The following is a 24,735-nucleotide window of genomic DNA, read 5'->3' on the forward strand; positions in this document are numbered from 1 at the left end:
GAAATATGACACAATTTTTTTTATTAATTTAATTCAATCGTGTGTTACCAATTGAAGCAATTGTATTATATTGGTCAACAATTTAATTTGTAATCTTAATATGGTTCAACAATTCTCTTTTTAGCACGCACCTTCATCAACGAGATTATTTGTCAAAAGGACATGCCCTGTTCGTAAAAAAAGTGGACTTTTAATATAGGCCTATTGACTGTTTTTTTTACAATTATTATTTTAAGTTAATTTTATTTTTTTTAAATAACAGATGGCAGAACTATGTTACGCCATCTGACTGAATGAATGAGGAAATCAAATGTTGTGTGTGAAAGGAGGCGGAGACAAAGAGAAACTCGAGTTTCATTGTAATAAACCTGTTAGTTAGGTTCATAGACTCTGTTACTACGGTAACTGATCAAGATTTTAAGAAATCGAAAACGCTAAGTTTCCCGCATTTCAGGGTTAACAGTCTCAGGATTCTCACTAAACCTGCTTTGTGAAATGGACCCTTGCTCGATGGACGCCCTTTGCTGGAGTAACAAATATACAACTTAATATAACTTTAAAAAGGTGTGATTACTGTAGGAAATTAATGAAAAAGAAGGACGAGGCACGAGTGTCGTAAAGTCGCGTATGTGTCGTAGCTTGAGGACGCCCTGTAATTCGGAATTTAGAGTTGCACGCCATCAGTAGTGCCACACGACATGCTGGGCAACACTGAGGACTTACTGGAAGACATGCAGCAAATTAAATCACTTAGATTCATTCACCGGAAACCAAGCAGTGACGCAAAAATTCGTCAAATAAGGTTTTTAATCCGTGCAAGAGGGTCTTGCCCAGCTTATCTGTAAACTACTGTAATGACTAAGAGACACCTGTAGATGGTAGTGCTGCCTCCCTTTGCATTTGAGCTCAGAAGATAAAAATGAGGGCGCAAATCTCTGCTTGTCACATTGTATGAGGGACAGAAATGCAAACACGTTGAAAATTGGACAAGTTTAGGCAAACAGATTATGTATGTAAACTGTATAAGTGTCACGGTAGGTAGGTAGAAAATGAGTGTCCCAATTGCGACAAAAGATGGAGTGGAATGATGCCATGTACAAAACATCTGACGTTAAACTTGAGGCATGCAGTGAGTCAGGAGTGTTTCTCAATTCTATATCTGTAAATGATTATTTTTGCCTCAGTCTTGTTTTTGATGCAGAACAAAAGCAAAAAATATTAGCTTCAGAGTCACTGTTCTGCTTGGTGTGTTTCAATAATGCTCATGTTTTTGCTGAAACTAACCTATGCTCCCAAATCGATCGCGAGGGGCGGAGGCAAAAAAGAAAGGCAGGTATTCCGTGTGCGGGTTATTATTGTTATATTTTTGAAAAGGTATTTTAGTTTAGTTTTTTTAATTAGGTCAAGTGTTTTACATTCTTCACTTTCTTAGCGTTCAAATACTATTTTAAGCTGTGACGACATCCCAAAACTTTAGTTGTCGTACAGGAGGGCGCGGGAACAAGCCCAGCTTGTACAATAAAAAAAAAAAAGGAACAAAGTTGATTGCAGGAGCAGAAAAGGCTGAGCTGACAACATTATGTGTCATCATTTATTCATTTGTCAAGTAAGAATTCAAAAGAGACTTATGTTTGTTGTTGTATTTTCACCAATACAGAGGAGGCATAGATTCAAATACTTCGAATGTATGGCATCTTTCAATAAACATTTGAGTATCATTTAAGTATCTGGAGGACAGGACGAATGCCCTCTTCTGTGTGTGTGTTTTTTTTTTTGATGAGTCATCCGAGGCTAAGAGGTAAAGTATAAAGTATGAATGTCTTTCTCTGTGTGACTGTTGTTTGGTATGTATAGACCTGTTTTAAATTGTTGTGGAGAGCTGGTTCAAACAGGTAAGTCTGGACCACCATTACATGAGCTTATTTTGTAAGAGCCTTGGAAAGGCCTTTCATGATGTGAATGTCTTTTGAAAACTTAATTTATGACTGAATAGTGATGATTATGTTTTTATGCTCGATGTAAATAAATTCACCAGACCACCAAACACAAGTCTAACATGACTGTGGTCTGGGGCCCATTCAGATATTATGATAGCATTCAATTACTAACTCCACTTAGAGTTGAAAATGCTGAAACAATATCAAATAACATTCTTTGACACCCAACAAGATGCCAATCAGGCAAAATTAAGTTCAGTCTCGAGTCATGCTTATTAACACAAAAACACCGAATAGATATTACCACAGCAAAAATGATGGAAAAATTGTAGTCTTTTGTTGAGGTTAGGCATCAACTTCAACAATATTTAGTCGTGAGTTTCGCGGTTCAGTTTCCTTTTCTACTTCTCGTATACAGGTCATTATAAACTGACATTTGCCTTCCTACCGCCAATTGACAGAAAGTTCTACTGAGCAACTCCGTGAAAATTAATTCCAAGAGCTCAAATGCATTCACTTAATAACGTACGCTGCACCGCGGGCCATAGGTGTAAAGCGGAAAATTATTTTGTGCAACCCATTAATAGGTGCTCACGGGCCAGTGGTGCAGCCGCATGGTTAAAAACCACTGATGTAGAGATTTCAGGTATGAACTTATGGCCACCCCTATTTGCGTCATGGTTTCACCCTGGCCACCCCAAGGAAAAATTTCTGGCTACGCCCCTGCTGTTTAAATATGTGGTTAATTCTCTATTACTTTAAGTGTCACTTTTACTGTAAACTTCAACTGGGAGTACCAATTAAACAGCTCACAGAATGTGTGAAAATATGCTGCATTCAAGGAAAGTGGGAAGTTGGACTTTTCCAACTTCATACCAGGGAACGCCCCTTTAAACTCAGAGGTCTAGTTGTGAAGTCGGGGGGGAAAAAAGAAAAAAAAAGACCCTGACTTCACCCACTGGCTTTAATCTGACATCACTCGACAATGGCAGCCTCAATGGAGAGAAGACTGGCAAAATTTAATTTACAGGAATTTAAACAGACATTTATTTATCTGTATTTACTGTTACTTTAATGTAGTTATTTGATATAGGTTCACTTGGCTGCGTTAACTTCAACAACAAACAACTGATCCGAATCAGCCATCTTTGTTGTTAACATTTGCCTCAAACGCTTTGAGGTCGGAATTGGGACAATTGAGACAAATCCAATTTCCCACCTTCCTCAAATGCAGCAAAAGTTCAATTTATTCGTTATTTATTTTGTACTTTAGGCATTTGAGATGCCTTGACTTTAGTTAAGTATACAGACGTAGCCATAAATGCAATATATATATATATAAAATTAATATTATATTCTTATTATATATATTATTTATATATAAATAAAATTGATGTTCTCTTATATCGCAGCTTTTCACCAATCGCAAGTGCAACCCTGCACCCTGTGATTGTCCATGCATTACCACATGATCATGCCAACACACACAGCATCACATGGCGACAAGAAGATAGAAGAAAAGAGAAGACATGCAGTTTTGCACAAACCGTGTCTTTAGCGTGGCCCATTAGGAAGAAATAAGGGGAGCTTAGTGTGTCACCTTTCATGCACATGGACAGGTTGGAAGGTACCATTCCTGAGGGAAGGCAAGTAAAAGCCTATATGCCAAGGGTTCGACTTTAAGCTTAAACATGTTACAGAGAGAGAAACAATTAATGACAGTAGAAGCCCACAGAGCCACATATGAAGTGTAACAATGTAATATGTTTGTTAATGAGCTCTGGACTAAAAAGCCCCTTTGGATATCCACTATTCACAAGTTAGGATGGTCAGCTTTCAGTGAACTTCATTTGACCTTCCCCAAACCTTTACATGCCAACTGCTCATTGTTTCGGCAGCTTTTGCACAGCTTGCTCTACCAAGAAGATGAATGGCAAAATTCACAACAGTTGTTTGATCTACAAACAGTTCCACTTTTGTTCCCTTCTGTGAGTGACTCTTACAGTTTTTTCCTTGGAACCTTCTGAACATGGTGCGAGGCTTCGAAAATAATATACTGTATGTGTTGCCGCTCTGTGTGTGTTAAAGTAGCAGTTGTGTGTAGGTTGAGATTTACATCACAAATTTTTGCTAACAGGTCTATGGTGCTTCATATGTATGTTAGCATTAAGTTGACTTTTGTTAGATTAAATGACACATGGTTTGATAACGTTGAACAATTTTGGTGTTCAAATATACAATGTTGAATTCTCTTTTGTTTGGCTCAGCTTTATGGTAAACAAAGCTAACTTTAATAACTGTAACATCAAACCTATTTTTCGTTAGCTGGTATATGGCTTTGTTTCCACATCACAGTGTATGTTAGCATTTTGTAGGTAGCCATGGTTTGGTTGAACATGTTAGTGATGAAATAAATATACAATGTTTCCAGCTTCAAACAGGATTTATTTCAGAGGGAACTAGCATTAAGCCTAGAGAGTCATCAAAAGGTTGCAACTGGAAGAGTCACAGAAAGTCATAAAAGTAGTGTCACAATTTTGCTTTTTCAGTCCTTGTTAGAGAACAGCAAGTTGAAACATTGAAACTTGTCAAAAGTTTTGAGAATGTCAAATTCAGTTCACATGTAAAGGTCATGAGTGCATTTTAGAGTGCTGCTGAAATTGAACCCGTAGGAAGAGTCATGAGTAAAAAAGACAGAAACGGAAGATGTGAAACACGACCCACCGTATTCAGGCACCTGCCCTGTCCCCCTCTTTAGCAGCAGTCGGACCCTGCGGCCCCCCGCCTTGATGAGTTCGATGGCCCGGGCGTGAGTCATGTCCCGAGTGCTGTCCCCGTTAATCTCTATGATTTGATCCCCCACCTGAAGACCACACACACAGATAACCTTAGTCATATTCTATACATGCTTGGAACGTTGTCAACTTGTCACTTTATTTACAATAACTTTATTTAAACGTTAAACGCTATACAGTACAATCATTGGCCACTGCTGACATACATCTTCAATACTGTAATTTTTCTCTCCTTTTTTTTTTAATTGCCCCCTACCCCCCCAAAAAACAATCAGCAAATAGGTAAATTTGTAAATGGCAAACTGCGAATAAGCAGGCGTCCACACTTTAAAAGTAATATTAAACCCTCTTTGCATCTGCATGCTTACCCTCATCCTCCCGTTCCGTATGGCGGGACCGTCTTCTGCAAGGCGCAACACAAACAGGTCCATCTTGTACTCTCTGCCCCCCCGGATACTGAAACCGAAACCTTTCGAGCTTTTTTCCAGCTCCACTGTAAAGTAATCAAAGTCCTGTAGAGGGGGTATCTAAAAAAGAAAAGAAAAAAGAAGGTAATCATAAAAGCTCAGCTAGTGGAACATATAGTACAGACAATGTGGAGTGGGATCAGCACCCAAGTGTAGTGGATATGAAAAGTCGACACACCCCTGTTTATGCTAAACAGCAAATATATGTCATACAAAGCCTAGTAGAACATTGAAGTTTATTTGGAATTTATAAGAGGAAAATTGTGGCAGGTGTGTGTTGACTCCCATTACGCATGAGTTTGAAAGTGACTGGCTTAATCTGAACACAGCCACTTCCCCAGTTTAGAGGGTGTTACACACTTCTACAACCACGATAGTGATTATGTTACCTGTGATCGAAATTCTGCAGCGATCCCCAGCGGGAACTGAGCAGCTGCCGTGTGCTGTCTGAAGTCCAACAGGCCGGGTGGGTGCCGATAGTCCAGCGTCGGGGGCTGCCGGTAATCAGTCACCGGCGGGTGCCGGTAGTCCACGGGTGGTTGCCTGTAATCAGTGAACGGAGGATGGCGGAAGTCAGGTTTGACATCCTGTCTGGCTTTAACCTCAGACCTGTGAGGAGGGAAAAAGCAACACAATCTGAGAGAGTTTTGTTTGGGAAAAGTGTGTACGTAGTATGTACAGTGCTCCTCAGTGAGACTTGATGGAATGACCAAAAACATTTATAGACATATTGTTTTTTCATTATAGTTAAATACTGTATATATGAGACTTAGTAACCTTACAACCTTTCACGGGTAAACTGTTTTTTTTCTTATTTTTTGGGCGAGGGGGGGGGGGGGGGCCTTTTAAATCATACACTTTGGTGTTGACAAAAAAAGTAAACCATGAAAAGTGGTTGAGAATTGAGCAGGTAACGACATATTAAGTCCATGCATTGCCTTTGTTGGGAAAGTTGCCCCTGCTAACCAGAGGTGGCAAATACAGGTCCAGAAATTAAAAACCCTGCCACAGTTTGGCTTTTGCCCCAGGTGCTAGCTAGCTCCCATGGTGCTCGTTAGGGCGCTAGCTAGCTAGCATCAGGGGCTAAATGGTACCTCTGCTGCAAACATGGCCGCCAAGTAGGCACGGTGGCTGCTACAGCAGGCTGGCAAACATCTGTGATTATTCCGCATGGCGCTACTTGAACAAACGGCAATAGTCATGAACGGTCATGAACTCTAACATAGCAACTGTTCCATCCATCCATCCATCATACTCAACTCTATTTAATTGATATTGAATTTATTCATTTATTTTATCTTGGGACAATAACACCAATCCATCCGACATGCACCTTTTCATCCAAATATTCATTCATCCAGCCTTCTTCCTTCTTCTGTGATGCTGTCATACCTTCCGTCGTGTAGGTAGAGCTGCGGCGGGAGTCCAGAAGGATGGCTGACGGGGCTCTGCTGCGTTCCAGCCGGTGTCGGGTGCGATGCTGCTGTTGCTGGAGGACAAATGAGGATTTGGCCGGTCTGAGCGGGTGTCTGAGCAGGCTGTATGGACGCTTGGCCCGCTTGAAGGGCGATTTGACCCAGCTGAGGAGCCGACTGACCGGGCAGCTGGGCGCCGCCTTGACTCGTCAGGGCGGGGTTGGGCTGGAGGCCATGTTTCTGGGTCATGGGGCTCTGCTTCTCTGAGCCGGGCCCAGACTGGGAGCCTGTTAGGGGAGCCATCACGTCATGTGAGGTGAAGGGCTGTGCTGTGAATCACTTACTCATTCACTACTTTTATATAGTGGATTACATAGTTCACTTATGCATCAAATGAAAAATAGTTTTGGAACACTACACACAAGCCGTGTACTTGCCTTCCTCTGGTATGATGTGCAGCGTGACTATGAGGCCAGCATCTTTGATGAGCTTGACGATGTCAGCATGCGGCATACTGATGATGGACTGGCCGTTCACCGCTAAGATCCGATCACCCACTTTTAGTTTGCCGCATCGGTCTGCAGGGCTCCCCTCGATGATACGTCCAATTTTATGGGGCACAGCTGGACAAACATGAAGCAAGCACCATTAGAAAGACAACAACGCACAATGTCTACTGGTGTAGTAAACATATTCACAGAGTGTCACAATATCGATAGATACGTATACAGATAGGTAGGTTGGATCAGTGGCTGGATAGGCTAGTTGGATAGGCAGGTAGGTGGTATAGCTAGGTTGGATATGTAGTAGTGGTGCAACAGATCACCAAAGTCATGGTTCGGATCGGATCACGGATTTGAGTCACGGATCGGATAGTTTTTTGGATTGGATCAGAAAAAAAAGAGAAATATTACTTTGTCTTTATTTATTGTTATGAATTTTTTCCCACATTAAATAAAAAAAATCACTTCAAAATGTCCAATATAGACGTTTAGGATTTAGGAACACAACTTTAAGTGCAATATGAGCCAGAAACATTCTTATTTTATAGATGGTCCATGTGTAAAATAAGATATTAATGGGTTAAAGTTGTATAAAAATTTCTCTTTTTTAATTGGCAAAAGTGTTTTAGAAAATAAATGGAGACAAAGTTCTATTTATCTTTTTCTTTTTTTTATAATTAAAAAACCTCAAAGTGCAATTTAAGGCACATTCCCTTTCTTTAAACATGGAGAGTGAATTACAAAGTAGTCTTGGTACCATGCCACAAAGTATTGTCCTACTTCAAAGTAAAAGTACACTAAGGCTATTTGTATTGCTGTCAATGTATTATTTGGCAAACCTTATTTTGAAGTTAGCCTGAGCGTAGGCGGTGTGTTACGTTGAGTATGTGTCAGGTTTCTTCATATGTCCGAATGTTGTCCACTGTAAATGTGGTTGGATTGGTAAGTGGATAAGTAGCTTAACTTACTGATTACGGCGGCATTCTCGGGCCTGTTGAGGGAGCTGATGATGACAAAACCGAAGCCTTCATTCTCCTTGCGGTGAATGAGCACGTCGCTGGTGTGTAGGGCCGAGCCCTCCGTGGCCATGGCCACCGCGGCGTGGCCTGGAGGAATGGTGTCATTGCGGGGCGAGCTGTGCTGAGTGGACACTAGGCTGGGGCTTCGGCCGTTTACCGGGCAACCTTCGCCTGGAGGTAATACATTGAATCAGCAATGATTGAAGCTTTATAGAGCAGAGCTTCTTAAACTTTGAGGGTACAGGGAAAATCTTTTCTCATGTGTTTAAGCTCCCTTCCCCTCCTTACCGGGCATGTGCAGCCTCCTCCTCACAGTCAAGCTGACTTGGCCGTTGCGAGCAGCGGCGTGCATCAAGTCGATGACATACTTGTGCGGCTTCCCAGCGACCACATTTTTATCCACCGAGATGAGTTCGTCCCCCGGCCGGAGTCGGCCATCACGCTCGGCGGGGGTGTTCTCGATAATGGCACCGATCACAATCTGTTTGGAGACAAAGGTGAAATTAGTAACATGCAGAAGGCCATGGCAGAATGGCAGGCTAAGCATGTCTGTGGTGCACATTGCACTGCGACTGCTGCATATGTTAGCAAGGCGTTGTTCAGTATGGGAGCGGTGGGAGGTAACAATGTTAACGTAAGTAGATTTTTCAGGTATCTTGTACTTAAAGATGTATTGTGGAGTTGAACATGTTAATGTTAAAGCTTTTTCTACATCATGCATGCTCCACTAATGCTCAGGTGAGTACAAAGAGTAGATGCAATTACGCTTTAGGCCTGAGGTGGCAGTCTTGAGTAAAAAAAGTGACCAAGTCCATAATACTTGAACACCTATTTTTCTGATGACTTTTTACTCCCTACCATTGAAAACAAGTGCACTACTACTATAATAGAGTTACAGATATTGGTGTTCCATGCCTTCCTGTGGCTCTTTCAGTCACTCTGTATTTCTGTTGCAACTTGCTTATGATGACTTGCTTAGTGGCCTTGTCCCGCTGAGAATTGAGATGCAGAGACTGGAGGTCAGTAACAGAAAGGCATAGAAGCAGACACCTGTGGAAACGTCTATGTTGTGAATTTTGCTATGTTGCTATAAGTGAGCACTCTTTTGTGTGTGTGTGTGTGGGGGGGGGGGGGTGTGGTTAGATGAAGTGTTTACAATACTCACCAGCCACTTTATTAGGCACACCATATCAAAGATTCTGCCTTTACAAAGACAATGCTCCATTTTGATTGACATTATCAGAGAGATATATTCCAGGGCTTGTATTTTGATCTATGATAGGCTATAATTGTGTCGCAAAAATTGCAATATTCCCTGATATATTAAAGTCCCTGTAAAGTAAAAATAAATGTGTCTATGAATAATTAGAAAATCCCTAAGTATATTAAATTAGATGTCAAAATAATAAATAAATAAATAAAGAATGCTTGAATGCTGTGCGCATGTCCAGTGAATATGCAGATGTCAATCAAATAGCACTGCTACGGCTTAAAAAATGGATGCTACAATGTCTAGCTTTTTTGCCCTCCCTACATATGATTATGTACATGTTTGAGCCGCTTACAGCCAGTGGTGGCTGGAATATAGCCCACTAGGTTGTTGTTGTGCTTTTCACGCTGCAACGATTGGTCTAAAGTGGACCAGCTTGGAGCACTGCTCCACACGCTGGTTCTTCAGTCTGAATGATTTTATTATGTCTTTTGCAATTATTAAGTAATTATCTTCAAACATGTAAATACATATTTAGAACCAAATCTCTAAATTAACTATCCTTAGGGTCTTGAAGGCAAATGAGGGGGGGAATACCGCACCAAAAAACAAAAACAAACAAAAATCTATATATGCACCTGACCTGACATCATTGAAAGTACATAAGAGGCAAGTACACATGACGTTAGGTAGGCGTTAAGACAGAGTGTGAGGGTTAAGTAAGCATGAGGTCCAGCCCGTCCCATACGAGCCTTGTCACGGGCGTCCGGACTCACAGCCTGCACGGCCTCGTCTCCCCCCAGGATGCGGAAGCCGAAGCCGGTCTTTTCGCGCAGCAGGTGCACCTCCACCTCTTCGTATTCTGGACCTGACGCAAACATGTCAGCGTTATAGTTTAAAGTGTTCTTTTGCCTGCTTAGTCATTCAAGAACTGGAAAGTTCAAATAATCTCCGCATAAAATACAGAAACATGCAATTGTTGTGTGAATTACAGTTGTCTTGACACAAAATGTAACTGCAGTTGTAGTAAAAGTGATTCTTAAATATTATTAAAAGCAAGTAATACCTGAAATATATATTTTTTTCTGTTGTCCCACTCTCTTGAGGACCAACTTACAAATCAAATATAAAAGATACAATTAATACTACACAGTAAATTTCGTAGAGTAAATCTTGCTCTAAAAAAGACTTTGTCAAACTGTAGGTGTGGTAAAGCTCAAGTGGTAGAGTGGCTGTCTACCATGTTGAAGGTTGTGGGATTGTTCCTCAACCCTTGAGTGATGTTTTTACTCTCTTCCAAGTGTAAAGTTGACTATGTTTAGACTGGGACCGAATATAGTATTTTTTAGAGTAAAATTTAGTCTATAAAATTTACTGTGTAGGGATGTCCGATACCACTTTTTTTCTAGATTGATACCAGTATTTCTTAAGAAGTCACAGATACCAAGTACTGATACCACTAGTACTTTCGACACAAACAAACTCACGTCGGCTCTCGTAGATAGCTCTGGACTTTTCGTAAAGGTCATAGGGATCTGGCTTGTTAAGGTCGAAGCCTTCAATGGAGTCCGGCACGGATGTGCGGTGTTGGGGCTGGTTGGGGAAGGGCGTGCCTGGAGGCAGGACGGGACCTGACAGGTTGGCCTGGGGGCTTCCGTGCGGGTCCCACTGATCAGGTAACTGCAAAGAAAACAATGTTGAATCCATTTTTAAAACATAAGTACGGTAATTACTGTATCTTATATAGTTCTTTCATTAGGCCCACCAAGCACTTACATTATCCAAAATATTTAGTGCATCAGTTTAGCAGAATTAAAAAAAAACTTGTTGAATAATTTTTTAAGTAAATTTATCTCATTATAAGTGGATATTTGAGTTATTCTGAATAAATCTAATTGCAGATGCATTTAATTATTTTAGTTACGTTCATAAATAACGGGTTTATAAATATAAAATTGAAACTGATGACCTGGCCCATCTATCCTTTAAAAATGTAGTCCATTCATCCATCCATCCATTCCCAGCACCAGTTACATCAATCCATCTATCCATCCATCTATCCATCCATCCATCCATCCATCCATCCATCCATCCATCCATCCATCCATCCATCCATCCATCCATCCATCCCCAGCACCAGTTACATCACTTAGTACAAAATTAGGTGGACATAACAGGACGTTTTGTGGACCCATGCCAGAAAATTAACCAGGAGTCTGCCATTTGGTTTAAAGCAGCCAATTTGAGTGAATTCCACCGCTCTACGTTGACCAAACAGGTCAATGTCACTCAAATATGCAGCCAAGCCACCTACAGTAATAAAGTTGCAGGTGAGTTTGTGAAGTTTTCTCCAGGCAGTGACAAACACACTGATATAATTCTGAAGTCAGCACGAGGACAAACAAGGACTTCACGGATGATAAACGATCTGTCTGTAATTGCCGAGTCATATAAGTTCAAGTCAAGTTAGAAGCCAAGAATGTGAAGAAAGTACAACGAAGTCAAGTCCAGACAGCTCGTCTGGATGATGGAAGATTGCAACTCAAGGAATCATGTCACCCTTAAAGTGCGTGTTATATATTTAGCTTCACTCACTCAATTATGCCGCAAAGACAAACAGACGCTTGGCTGGGCACAGATACGATAGTGAATGGAATCAATATCCGCAGAGAAGAGATTCATGATGGCTGAATATTGCGTGTGAGTGCGATGAATGAGTGGTGATTGCAGAGGCTGCTGCAGTATAAAATCTGAAGAGTGTTACGCAAATTGAAGATGCCGCCTCCTTTCACATTAAAGCGAAACCTCACACAACTTGGAGGCAGCACAGCTTTTGTGCCACTAACTTGTTTCATGACTGCAAGATGTACGTAACAAATATCACTTAAACATGAGGCGTACCTGTTTGGAGGCTTTCCATGGAGAGATGTGGCCTAAGGAGGGAAGAGAAAGAAACAATTAATTCAAACAGATCGGTAAAGACGGTTTAAGTTTAAGTTAATAGACATGAAGTGAGATGAAGAGATCTATCAATCGATCAATAGATAGATTCGATTGATAGATAGATTCGATCGATTGAATCTGTCGATCGAATCTATCTATCGATTTATTGATCGAATCTATCTATCAATTTATAGATCGAATCTATTGATAGATAGATAGATGCGGGTGGCACACTTATTACAGAGTCTGCTTATTGTAATGGCACATCTGCTCTTATTTCTTATTCTGTGGTCCACACTCACTGGCTGGTACAGCGATGAGTCTGGTTTCCAGGCCAATTACAAACATGTAAAGTCAATATTCTAGAATTATTTCCTATATGAACGTAACCAAGTAACATTTACTTAGATTTTTGTGGCGGCCGTGGCTCAGGGTATAGGGACGGTCATTCAGTAACCAGAAGGTCGACTGTTTGACTGTTTTACTCCATCAAATTGACACACAAGCTTTCTTTGAAATAAATTATGAGTTGCTGTTTCCATTGTACAAAATGCCTATGACTGCATACGACAATGCATCTTGGCAGGAATGTCTATGGAAAGCAAAGTTAGATTTTATATTCCTCTGATTTAAATTTGTTTGTGAAAGGCTCCCTAATGCGTGTTGTTGCATTTGTTCTCAACATAATTACATCATTAGCTGCGGGCGAAGGCACAATCCCCCCCCCCCACACCAACACCACCGCACCACACACACAGTTATCTGTGGTGTAAGTTATACTGTATTTCATGTGGGTGTAGGAAGTGGGGAGCACAGCTCCCTTGTGACACGGCAAAATCAAAAGAGTCGAGCAGTAATGCCTGTAATGTGAAGACCCAAATACATACAGCACACATTGGCAATGTGTACAGCAATGACTCTTTAGTATTAACATGTTTGTAACGCCATATGCGCAAACAAACAATACCACATCAAGAATGGATTCATTAATGAAATTATGTATTCCTGATAGAAAGGCCTGAATAATTTCGTAATAATTTGGACAAAGTCATGTCAATGTGAGCCTGAACAAGTGGCATAGAAAATGTATCTATGGGTGAATGATTAGGTATTTTTAAACTAAAAATATTTGATTTATATGTACAGTAGTAAGAAAAAATGTCTAAAGTTTATTTTTCCAGGTAAAAAACAACAACTTAATTATCTTAATAATAAATGTTTGTGTATTATTTAGCACCTTCTAGTGACGAACTAATAATTCATTAATTTAAAAAAAACTACTATTAATTTTAATATGCACATAAAAAAGTTCCATCACATCTAAGTCCATTTTTTTTTTTATAAGTGTAGGTATAGTAATCACTAATTATATTCTCTATCTTTTTGCTTTCTTCCAAAGGAGAAGCACTTTGTGAATGTAGTTAGCCGCTGGTGGTAGTTATAGCTCGTCTCTGACCCAATGGGAACGACCCTTGCTTATCTTCCATAGCCAGGGCCTGCAGCTGGTCATCGCGGAGTCCCGTGATTCGGGCTCCGCCGCTTGTCTTCCACTCCCACTTTGCTTCTGCTAGCTGCTCCCACTAGCGGTAAGCTGCTAACTCCTGCTTGCCGGGCTGCTCACTCGCTTGCTCAGTCCAAATAATAACTAGTAGTAATTGGTGGGAGGCTTGCAAAGTGTGGTCTCTCCGAGGCACCGTAGTGCATGTGCTTCAAAATTGTTGCACTCTATTAGTTCACCACTTGATTGCACAAAATTCTACAAACTGTACCTTTAAAGCTGCTCTTTGTAACAAGTTGCCCATAAATATCTTTACAATAGCCTTTTTATTTGAGAAATGATGACTCAAACTTCTCCTAATTAGTAGATGAACACATTAACTGTTCACAATGGGTACTCCTGCAAGCCTCTGGATTTGGGTTTGAATTTCCCGCCTTTTGTCTCCGGATGTGACGTCATGTGCATATTGTGCACGTGAAGAAGGGATAGGTGCAGTTTCAATTTATGGCCATACGTGGCAGTAGCGATTTGAAATTGAATTTCCTGTGTTCAGCAGCTTTAAGAAATTAAGTACTTTTCACTGTTGTTTTAATTTTTTTGGTAAAAACTACATTTCATGTTAAAACATCTCTATTTTACATTATTAAACGTAGTGAAATTGGGGTTTCTTAACTTAAAGAAAACTTAATTTTCTTGTAAAAATATGTTTTTATATGAATATGGAAGAATATCTAGAATCATATTTATCTGAATAAAAAAAATACATTATGCAGCAGCGTGGAAGAAATAGCATCAGCAGTAGAACGGATGCCCTGTCAAGGAAAATCAAGCTTGTATTTTGCTTCCCGACTTGTTTTAAATAAACACATAATAGACAGTCATATTAAGGCTACTTTGCAGTTTTTTAATTTCCAAATAATTAATAAACAAAAAACCCAGGAGACTACTAATTTCTGTTTCAACGGAGGCATCAAAACTGCTGCCAAAATTGATTTGAAAAACACGAGAAAATCACAGATATGTTTGTGGATGGGAAAAATGTGAAAATTGCTGATACATTTGTGCGAATAATTTTCAAATCTCTATCCATACTGTATATGTGTGCATCTCATTTTATGAAACTCGAATTGTGAATGACATGATGAACATTGACTTTTGGACATGTGTACTGTCTATGCAAGGCGGATCTCACAAGCTCTGAATTGTCATCTTACAGGCGGGTGTGTGCATGTGTCACGTCGTCTTATGGCCACTAGTGAGTCGTTTTGTCACCCTAGCCACCCCACTGAGAAAGTTCTGGCTCTGCCCACAAGCCAAGGCCCCATTGCATGTCTCATTGTGAAGAGAGCTGACTGAGAGGAAGTGGCAAGTGATTGGTTCTATGGACTAAGAAGCACCTCCAACAGGGAATACGGGATAGAAAGAAAGCCTCAAAGGACTTCTAATAGCTCATTCATAGGAAACTTTCCTTAATGTGACAAGGTAGGAAATTAGCTGGCTCTACATGGTAATTGTTCACTCATATTAAAACAGCTCGTCATCCTCACACGAGGCATTTAGGCTTCATTTAAATGCTAATCAAATTGATCAGCATATGTGCCAGATATGTGGCATTCTCACAGGCGTGCGGCTGAATTCCAAATGAGTGCCTGGTGGAGAGCTTTTGACTCGTCAAACCCAGCCTGCTGACTACTGGACGGCGCTCGCTTTGGCCCGTAAGGCGTGGTTTCTGCCCGCCGCGATCTTCACCCTCGTTTGGCGCCCGGGAGTGTCTGTTTCTCACTTGCGGTTGGCTCGCTTTCAAGCCGGAATGTCAGGGAACGGAGCTCAGCGGAAGACTGGAAGAGCGCCCGCGACGGGAAAGCCAACACCGTCTCGACAAACACGTGCAAGTAGACGTCTGACACCTTGTCTGTGTTCTACTAATGACAAGTGCTCTCACCTAAAATATTCTATAATAGGGATGTCAAACTTATTTTTTAAATACATGAAAACTGCAGTAAGTAATAAAACCAGTTCTAAAAAAGCCCAACGTGGATGCTTCAACAACATGAACCTATACCATATCAAATCTTCAATTGTTGGGGAAAAAAATCATTGAAGACGTTATTTTTCACAGTTTTATGATGCAAACCATTGTCTTTGATACATTTCAGTTTGGATTGTGACCACAGGACAGCACAGAGACTGCACTTATTAAAGTCTTAAATGACATACATATGAATACCGATGCCTTCAAAACCACCGTCTTGGTATTGCTAGATCTCAGTGCTACATTTCACACATTTCATCGTAATATACTTCTTGACAGACTGCAACAGTGGATGGGAGTTACTGACACGAGTTGGGTTTCCATCCAATTGTTTCAAATTTTTTAAGCGAATTTACTGAAAATGCGCAAAATGGAACAAGCGACTTATGCCCGTTTCCATCTGTTCTTCTTTTGCGAATATTGAGAGGGGACTCCGCCACTGTAGGTGGCGGTATACACCATAGAAATGTGATCCACCAGTAATTTAAAATAAATAGAACAAGACCAGGAAGCGACTGCACCGTGCGATGACGTCGTACGAGTTTGCTTTTGTAATTCTTGATAAACCGTAGCGTTTCTTTGCTGTTTTCCATCTAAAATTGCATTAACATTCGCTTCTTTAATTATTTCAAAAAAGATTTCTGTTTTGTCGTGCCCCCCAAACATACATTACTTTATCGTCCGCCATTGCTTTGTGACTACAAATGTATTTGTGACATAATAGCCGTGTATCCGGTCTTGTCAGTGTTTATTCGCAAAACCATTTCCCATAGCCAAAATTGACGTTTCTGATACGCTTCAAAATCCCCCTAATCCATTTAAGCGTAAAAAGTTTTTGGGGGGTGAATTCTAGGCTTTTTTTCTCTCGAATTTCTAGCGTTTCCATTCAGTTTCATTTTCGCATTTCTTGAAAATTCTAATAAAAATGGGTGAATGGAAACCGGACTACTGTGTTAAATTGGTTCAAATCTTATTCGCAAGATAGAGACTACTTTGTCTCAACTGGTAGTCATGAGTCTGAACGAACAAAGATCACATGTGGAGTTTCACAAGGCTCCATTCTTGGGCTTACAGTAATTTCTGGACTATAAACCGCTACTTTTTTCACTTGCATTCGACCCTGCGGCTAATACAAAGGTGCTGCTTATCCTTCAGATCACAAAGGGGCGCACTATAAAAGAAGCGCAAGAGCGTCAAGCAGAGCAAAACAAACCAAACGAGCCCAAATACAGTAGGAGAGACAGAACGAGAGCGAAACAACACATGCCCTTTTGGCACTGATGCCCAAAGTGCCCCTTTTTCCATTTTTTCTGTATGTGTGTGAAAGTCATTTTTGTTGCCTTTCAAAACAAAAATTAAAGAACATAATTTACATAAATTATCATTACGATATATTTTGTCACAAGATCCTCAAAGATGATGTCATACTATGAGACACTAATTCTAAGTCAGGTCGTTCTACGCTGCACCTGCGGTCGGTAAGTTGGAAAATGACTTTGACACCCCTGCTTTAAAAGAAGTTGTCCTCCCTTTCATCCCGAATACTGCAGAGAGCGACATATAATCGAGTCACAATACTTACTGGTGTGTCAGGCTGATAGTCCCTGTGGCCTTGTTTGATAGCGGTATCAGTACTTGATAAGTCTGGAGGAGGAAATGGCCTCCTTGGGGGGCATGTGGATTTGGTTTGTGTGCGTAGAAATACACCTCTAAGGTAGAGCAATAGAGCACGAAAAGGTTGTCCATGTCGCAGCAACAAGGCACTTTCTCTAAAGTGGCCACATCTTTGCAAAGCCTCAATCCGCACATCAGACTTAATTTATTATTTATTTATTTACTTCACTCTTCTGCCTTTCTCTTCATGATGTGCGCACACTCAAGGGTGACAAGGCACTTGAAAGCGCCCATATAACTGCTGATGAGAATGAGGGTGTGAAAGTTCACTACTGCTGTTTTAGCCCCGCATCTGCCACCCCCACCCAAAAATAAATAAACAAATCAATCAATCAAGAATTCAGAAAAGGTAAAAAATTACATTAAAAAATTGTGAAAAACTATATCAAAGCTACACCACAACTGAGTACTACACAGTTCTCGGTCTTTGCATGTCTTCAGTAATTATCTTCAAACATGTATAATGTAGTACCAATAGTAGAAATTTGACATCTGAACTTTCCTTTGGCACATTTAATTTGTACTTCAGTAAATTACCGGATGTCAATTAAATGAAAAAAACACACATTATAAATTTTAATTACTCACTTTTTTGAATATTTTTACTTCCAGTACATAAGCACATTTAATATCAGAAAATTACTTTTGGTAGTTCAGCACAGCAATTGTCAGCTACTTCTTGATTTCTACTCAAATAAGATTCTACAAGGTGACTTTTTCTTCTATCAAAGTAATTTTTTGTTACGATATTTGTACTGAATTATTACGTTCAGGTACTAGAAGCTTTTTCATTAGTCAAATGATTAAAAAATTGCTGCTATTGTTAACAAATGTGACTGCATAGCGGCGTAGAGGAGTGTTTAATTGATCTGGCAGACAGTTGTGAGGTTCCAGGTTTGATTCCTCTGCTGTGTGAAATACTTTTGGGGTGTGGGTTGATTTGAGCCGGCAGCAGCGGCAGTGCTTCACCACCAGGTGGCAGTTGGCAATTCGTGCACGTTCCTCCATCCTCAACCATCTGACACTCTCACACATTTGACTCTCTGCACACTCCAATGCTATCACTCACCCCACACCATCAATACGATCACTTGAGTTACATTTGGCAACAGTTTGCTGTCATCAGTCCAACATGCCGCTCAATAATTAAGCCACGCATGCTCCAGACTGACTGCCTGCGCTTTTGTCATTTGTGCAATTCGGATTCTTTTTACACTTGAGTTCATTAAATTTGCACAAGAGAGAGGGGGAGAGACAGAGAAGGAAAGAGAGGAAGCGAGAGCGCCTTCACTGCTAATTAAATATAAACACAAACGTCCTTATTTTTTGAAATACAATGCAAATTAACTGAAACTTTGTCACAGGAAAAAACAACAGCTATAAAACGCTAAAAATAAGCGGGAGAACATGAATGGAGGCATGGCAAAAGAGTCTCACACGCACACGCACACATAAAAATTGTGGGTTCAAAGCCGTTTGAACATTAATTGAATATCCTTGACATGCAGTTTACAGGGGCTATTCAAAAGAGGTGTTTCTTTCCGAGTTAGTTATCTATGTACTAATTTCTCCAAAATAAATGGATGAAATTGGAAATGCATGCCAATGTCATTTTCCTGATGACAAAATACATAAAGACAGTTTATAAGTGAAAAATGGGCCATCATTGCCGGAGCGGTCCGTTAAGACTGATGCACAAGTAGGCCAAAAGTGGCAGTAATAGTGGGAAAAACAGTACAAGACACAGTCCTACTTGTGTTCTTTCTTACTAGTAAGGACAACGAGCCTACCAGTACATGGGCCTCTGATATATAGAATAAACGCTGAAAGGGCTTTCCACAAGTGTTCAGTGTGCTCACAGGTGGCCACTCATACAGGAAACAGTCACAGCCTAGCATCAAACTCTCTTCTGCTATTTTAGGGCTCATTCCTGCGTATTCTTTGGATTCACAGGCATGGTAAAATGGATGGTAAAATACAGGAAATCAAAGGCAACCTAGAGCAGCTCATTATAATTCAAGTGACAGCTGTCAAGGAACAGCACCATAGTCTGAAATCTCTGCTCTAAGTGTCAAGAAGGTGCAGGTGGAGTCTGTGTGTCATCAGCAGAAATTATAAGGCACAAAGACACACATGAATTTGAAGTTACTGTATCTGGCTCAGTAGTTGTCGTTTGACACAACATGAATGGTTAACTGCTTTTGACACTAGTTCTACTGGCTGTAAGTCATGTAAATTTCATTGCTTTGACTTGCGATTATTATTATTATTATTTTTAAATGAATCAGATTAATCGATGTATGTATGTATATATGTGTGTGTGTATATATATATATATGTGTATATATATATATATATATATATATATGTATATGTATATATATGTGTATATATATATATGTTTATATATATATATATATATATTTATATATATATATATATATATAATAATTAAATAAATATATACATAAATATATATATTAAATAAATAAATATATATAAATATATAAATAAATAAATTTATATATATATATATATATAAATATATAAATAAATAAATATATATATATATAAATATATATATATATATATATATACATATAAATATACATATAAAAATCAACAAACAACTGTGTCGTATCTGCGGGTATATTTACCTTCAACGCTAGGGTGCAGTTGTAATAACCTCGGGGGATCGAGTGGTAATTATACGTCGTCCATTCCATTACAAAGTCGTCAAAATTTTCAACCTCCTCATTGTCTCCAAACATATTTCTTAACTGTATGCCACTGTCGACTGGTTACACTGGTTCGAAGTCCTCCCGCACCGTTGTCAATCGCGTCATTTATTTCAGAACTCCCGGGAATCTACGGCAGCCATAAATGCTCGAATAAAATTCCAAGACTTGCTACAAGTCCCATGTCACCCTCTCGTGTATATTCTGATGCATTTTATCAGCTAAGAGACCAAGAATTGGTCAAAACAAAAACAAAAGACGTGTCCTCTTTCCTGGGTTTAAGAAACGCGGTCATGCGCTCCCGGCTATAATGGGTTGAAATGCAACACAAAGTGCTGAGTAATTAAAACATCCTTAGTACATTATAAAAAGAAAACCCCATGAGCACACAAACGCACACACGCATGTACCGGTAACTTAAAACTACGTTAAAAAGAAAAACAAAACAAAAAAACATGGAGGGGCACAGAGAAACCATGCAAGAAAAAGCACCCAAGGCCACAGGGAGCGGTGCCTTTCCAGAGAGCTCCGGCCCAGATTGACCGTGGTAGACCCCACACAAGGTGAAGGGCCCCCCAGTCCACCTTGCCCCAGGAGCCTCCAGGACAACCCCGCCACTCCCATGAGAAAGGCCAGCCACCCCTCCCCAGTGCTGATGCCCCCCAATGAGGAAAAACTGGAGTTAAAAATTAAAAGACAACAGAATAAAAGGCTAAAAGCAAAACTAAACGACAATACAATAAAAGGAGCTACTATAATATGCTAATAGCTAATAAATATGACAACACTGTTTGTTTTTATATGAAAGAATAAGAATACTATTTTGGGGGAGGCTGTCACAGATTAATGGCATTTTCATTCATTTCAATGATGAAAGCTGATTTGAGATGCAACTGTTTTGAGTTACAAGCGTGGCAGGAATATATGATTGCCAAATACTTTTTATTCAAACCTTTGTAGAAATCAGTTATTTTTTTCAATGGCAAAATTACCTTTAAAAAATAAGATTTTAAGTGCTGCTTTTCAAGTGAAAGAAAGGGAAGATCTGTTTCTATTTACTGCACTTTTGTAATTTGACTTTTATAAGATTGATGCTCTGTTTTATATTCTTATCTACTTTGGTACAGTTGTCGTCAAGGGTTTGCTGAATGTATTCAGGTGCATCGTTTTGCAAATATAGATTTTTATAATGGGGTTTCCATTTTGTAATAAAAAAAAAGGCGAGGGTAATAAAAAAATACTTTGCTTTTGTTTAATACAATTTGCTTCAGCATAGAGACAGATAAGTGTATTCTCTGATGTCTGGCAAATCAGAGACCCTGATTATACATAATAACCAGATAACTACACAGTTATCTGGTTCTTCATTTACTGTGAGTATGTCAACGAGATCAACTATGCCATTAAATACGATATGCATTTCTGTAAGCACCATAATTGTGGGGAAAGCAACACATATTTCTTCTTTGAAACATCTCTTAGGGTGTAACAGGTTGAAAATAATGATTAGCAGAGCTTGACCAAGCAAAGATTTAAATGCATAGGACTTTTTGCATCCTTTTAATGCAATTGATCCTTTTCTTGCTAAGTCACAGAATGTCGTAAAATGTATTTTAAGGCTTCTTGTAGCCTCAAAGCTCCAGAATCTTTGACCTTTTAATACCACACAAGCCTTCAGGTGGAAGAGTCCTCAGTCAGAGGCCACGAATTGTGTGTAACGGGTGAAGTTTTTACTCCAAACCCTCAAGTATTGGGATGACCTTTTTCTTTTTATGGACTTTCATTTCAGCAGCACTTCTGAAGTGACTTCAGGTTGTACGGTAGATGGGACTTTGACTTGCGACTTCCCCAACGTAAAATATTTATTAAAAAAAAAGAAAAGAAAAGAAAGAAAAGTGATTCATTTATTATTTTTTTTGCTCTAGACAAAATTTGAGCTACTATATGCGAGCATCACTGAGGTGAAATGGAAACAAAAGCAGAGCGATTAAGGTAATGTAATAGAATTCAGGTATCTGTTGAATGACACAGTCAAAAACGCAAATAACAAGAACATGTCCCTCAAAGTTTTCATTAAAAAAAAGGAATAAAGATGGTTTTTGATAAACATTTTTTTTTATTGTAAGTAAATTCAGACATCAAGAGGTTAATACATGTGTTTAAAGAACTGCTTTCCCCTCTCTTCGCAAGAAATGGACTACCCCACTTTCTTACTGTGGATATGCTGACTTGATTTAGAAATTTGTTGTTGCTATCCAATTAAAAAAGAAAAACTAAAAACTGGATTAGCAATTGAAAAGAGATCTAATTACAGTAATTTCTGGTCTATAAGGCGCACCTGACTATAAGCCGCGCTAGCTAAATTTGGGGAATACCCAAGTTTGTTAGACATATAAGCCGCACCCGACTGTAAACCGCAGGTGTTTTAATGTTACCGCACCAGGTTCCTGCTACTTTCTTTTCCATAATGAGGGCGCAAATTGTTTCGCTCTCGTTCCGTCTCTCCTACTGTATTTAGGCTTACTTGGTTTGTTTTGCTCTGCCTGACGCTCTTGTGCTTCCTTTAAAATGCGCCCCCTTGTGATCTGATGGATAAGTCGCACCTTTTATATTAGCGTAGGGTGGAATCCAAGTGAAAAAAAGTAGCAGCTTATAGTCCAGAAATTACTCTAATAAAGGAAAAGTAAAACCAGAGATTGAAGATCTGCTTCAAATATTAAGTCAGAAAAATATAAATGTACCAATTTTTAATGTCATGCTGCTAATTTAAGGCATATAGGCTCCATATACAGTATGTATCCTTGACTCATAAGTGTGTGAATCTGAAACCTTGTGAAACCTCACTGCATGTCACTGCTGTACATGTATCTCACCTGTTGGCACTCTCTGAATGAGCAATGTCGCTTCAGCTCCGACGGGACACTCTTTGAGCATCTCCACCACACGTCCGTGCCCGGCCGCGGCCACTGGCTGCTGGTTCACCTCCAGGATCAGATCCCCCTCGATCAGGCCCGAGGCCGTCTGCGAGCCCGGATCCAGCACCTGCAAGCATAGCTTCATGTTAGCCTGTGACTTGTTATTCCAATTTTTGTGGAGGGCCAAAGAAAACTCGGTTATACAGTATTGCTTCACTTCGGGGTAAATAACACATGAATCATGGTGACTTATTCAGGCATAGGCAGGCCGTCTATAAAGGAGTATAATTTTGTGCTCAACCAAATTATTATTGTATGGCCTAGTCAGAACTTTCTGCTTTCCCTATTCTACTTCTAGTTTTTGCTGTATCATTATTTAGTTTATCTTTCAATTTAGCACTTCATATTTTGGGGGTATTTTATTTATTATTTGCCGACTAGCACCATTTAACAAAAACAACAACAAAAATCAGCATGTTAGGTTCATTAAAAAATAAATAAATTAAAATAATAGGAGTGAATGCTTGTCTATATGTGATCTGTGATTAGCGGCAATTGGCTGGTTTTACCCCACCTGTCACCCAAAGGCAGCAGGAATAGACTCCAACTCACCAAAATGAAGACGAGATCAATGATCAAAAGGAATGGTCTGAATTTCCAAAACCAATCCATTCTTTTTCATGAATACATTCTGACCATTTTTTTTGTTTTGTTTATTATTATTATCATTATTGTTATTATTATTATTTTGAAAATGTTGAACTAGCTACAGCATGAAAAACAATAGCTCTGGTCACATGCAATAAATTAATTTGAATATGTAGATTGGGCATAGAACATTGTAAAGAACATTTTTGACTCGACTTCCCCTTTAAGTCACCACTTACCAATACTATAGAAAATATATTTCAATATAAAAAATTATCAAAAGGAATTGGATGAGTTGGGTGGCAGCCAAAGGCCTTGGCGGTCCGACCCCCGGCTACTGAAGCTAGCTCTGGGGACATGTAATGTCACCTCTCTGGCAGGGAAGGAGACCTGAGCTGGTGTGCGAGTCTGAGAAGTTCCGACTAGATATAGTTGGACTCGCCGACACACAAGGCTTGGGTTCTGGTACCAATCTTCTCGAGAGGGGCTGGACTCTCTTTCACTCTGGAGTTGCCCACGGTGAGAGGCGCAGAGCAGGTATGGGCATACTCATTGCCCCCCGGCTAGGCGCCTGTACGTTAGGGTTTACCCCGGTGAATGAGAGGGTAGCCTCCCTCCGCCTTCGGGTGGGGGGACGGGTCCTGACTGTTGTTTGTGCTTATGCACCGAACAGCAGCTCAGAGTACCCACCCTTTCTGGAGTCCTTGGAGGGTTTGCTGGAGAGCGCTCCCCCTGGGGACTCCCTCGTTCTGCTGGGGGACTTCAACGCTCACGTGGGTAATGACAGTGAGACTTGGAGGGGCGTGATTGGGAGGAACGCCAGCCCCCAGCCCCCCCCCCCCCAATCGGAACCCGAGTGGTGTTTTGTTATTGGACTTCTGTGCTCACCACGGACTGACCATAACGAACACCATGTTCAAACACAAGGGTGTCCATATGTG

The 24,735-nt window shown here is 40.0% G+C and overlaps 1 protein-coding gene across 7 annotated transcripts in view; it reads right to left on the reverse strand.

The window, feature by feature from the left end:
• LOC147176438 (membrane-associated guanylate kinase, WW and PDZ domain-containing protein 2-like) overlaps positions 1 to 24,735 on the reverse strand; it is a 324,669-nt gene that overhangs the window by 6,481 nt on the left and 293,453 nt on the right. For 3 of the 7 annotated variants that reach the window (XM_086072678.1, XM_086072682.1, XM_086072683.1), the window contains 11 exons: positions 23,105 to 23,273; positions 12,248 to 12,279; positions 10,834 to 11,026; positions 10,099 to 10,214; positions 8,425 to 8,617; positions 8,086 to 8,307; positions 7,052 to 7,237; positions 6,592 to 6,901; positions 5,589 to 5,808; positions 5,101 to 5,259; positions 4,662 to 4,800 (listed from right to left, as the gene is read on the reverse strand). In XM_086072678.1, coding sequence (XP_085928804.1) covers positions 4,662 to 4,800; positions 5,101 to 5,259; positions 5,589 to 5,808; positions 6,592 to 6,901; positions 7,052 to 7,237; positions 8,086 to 8,307; positions 8,425 to 8,617; positions 10,099 to 10,214; positions 10,834 to 11,026; positions 12,248 to 12,279; positions 23,105 to 23,273 — 1,939 coding nt within the window. Of the gene's footprint in view, positions 1 to 3,484; positions 3,574 to 4,661; positions 4,801 to 5,100; positions 5,260 to 5,588; positions 5,809 to 6,591; positions 6,902 to 7,051; positions 7,238 to 8,085; positions 8,308 to 8,424; positions 8,618 to 10,098; positions 10,215 to 10,833; positions 11,027 to 12,247; positions 12,280 to 23,104; positions 23,274 to 24,735 lie in introns of all 7 variants that reach the window. The other 4 variants (XM_086072684.1, XM_086072681.1, XM_086072679.1 and 1 more) reach the window with 4 other exon arrangements.

The sequence above is a fragment of the Leptonotus elevatus genome, chromosome 4 (assembly GCF_054856555.1).
Source record: "Leptonotus elevatus isolate MCC_2025b chromosome 4, RoL_Lele_1.0, whole genome shotgun sequence".
In the NCBI taxonomy this organism is placed as follows: domain Eukaryota; kingdom Metazoa; phylum Chordata; class Actinopteri; order Syngnathiformes; family Syngnathidae; genus Leptonotus; species Leptonotus elevatus.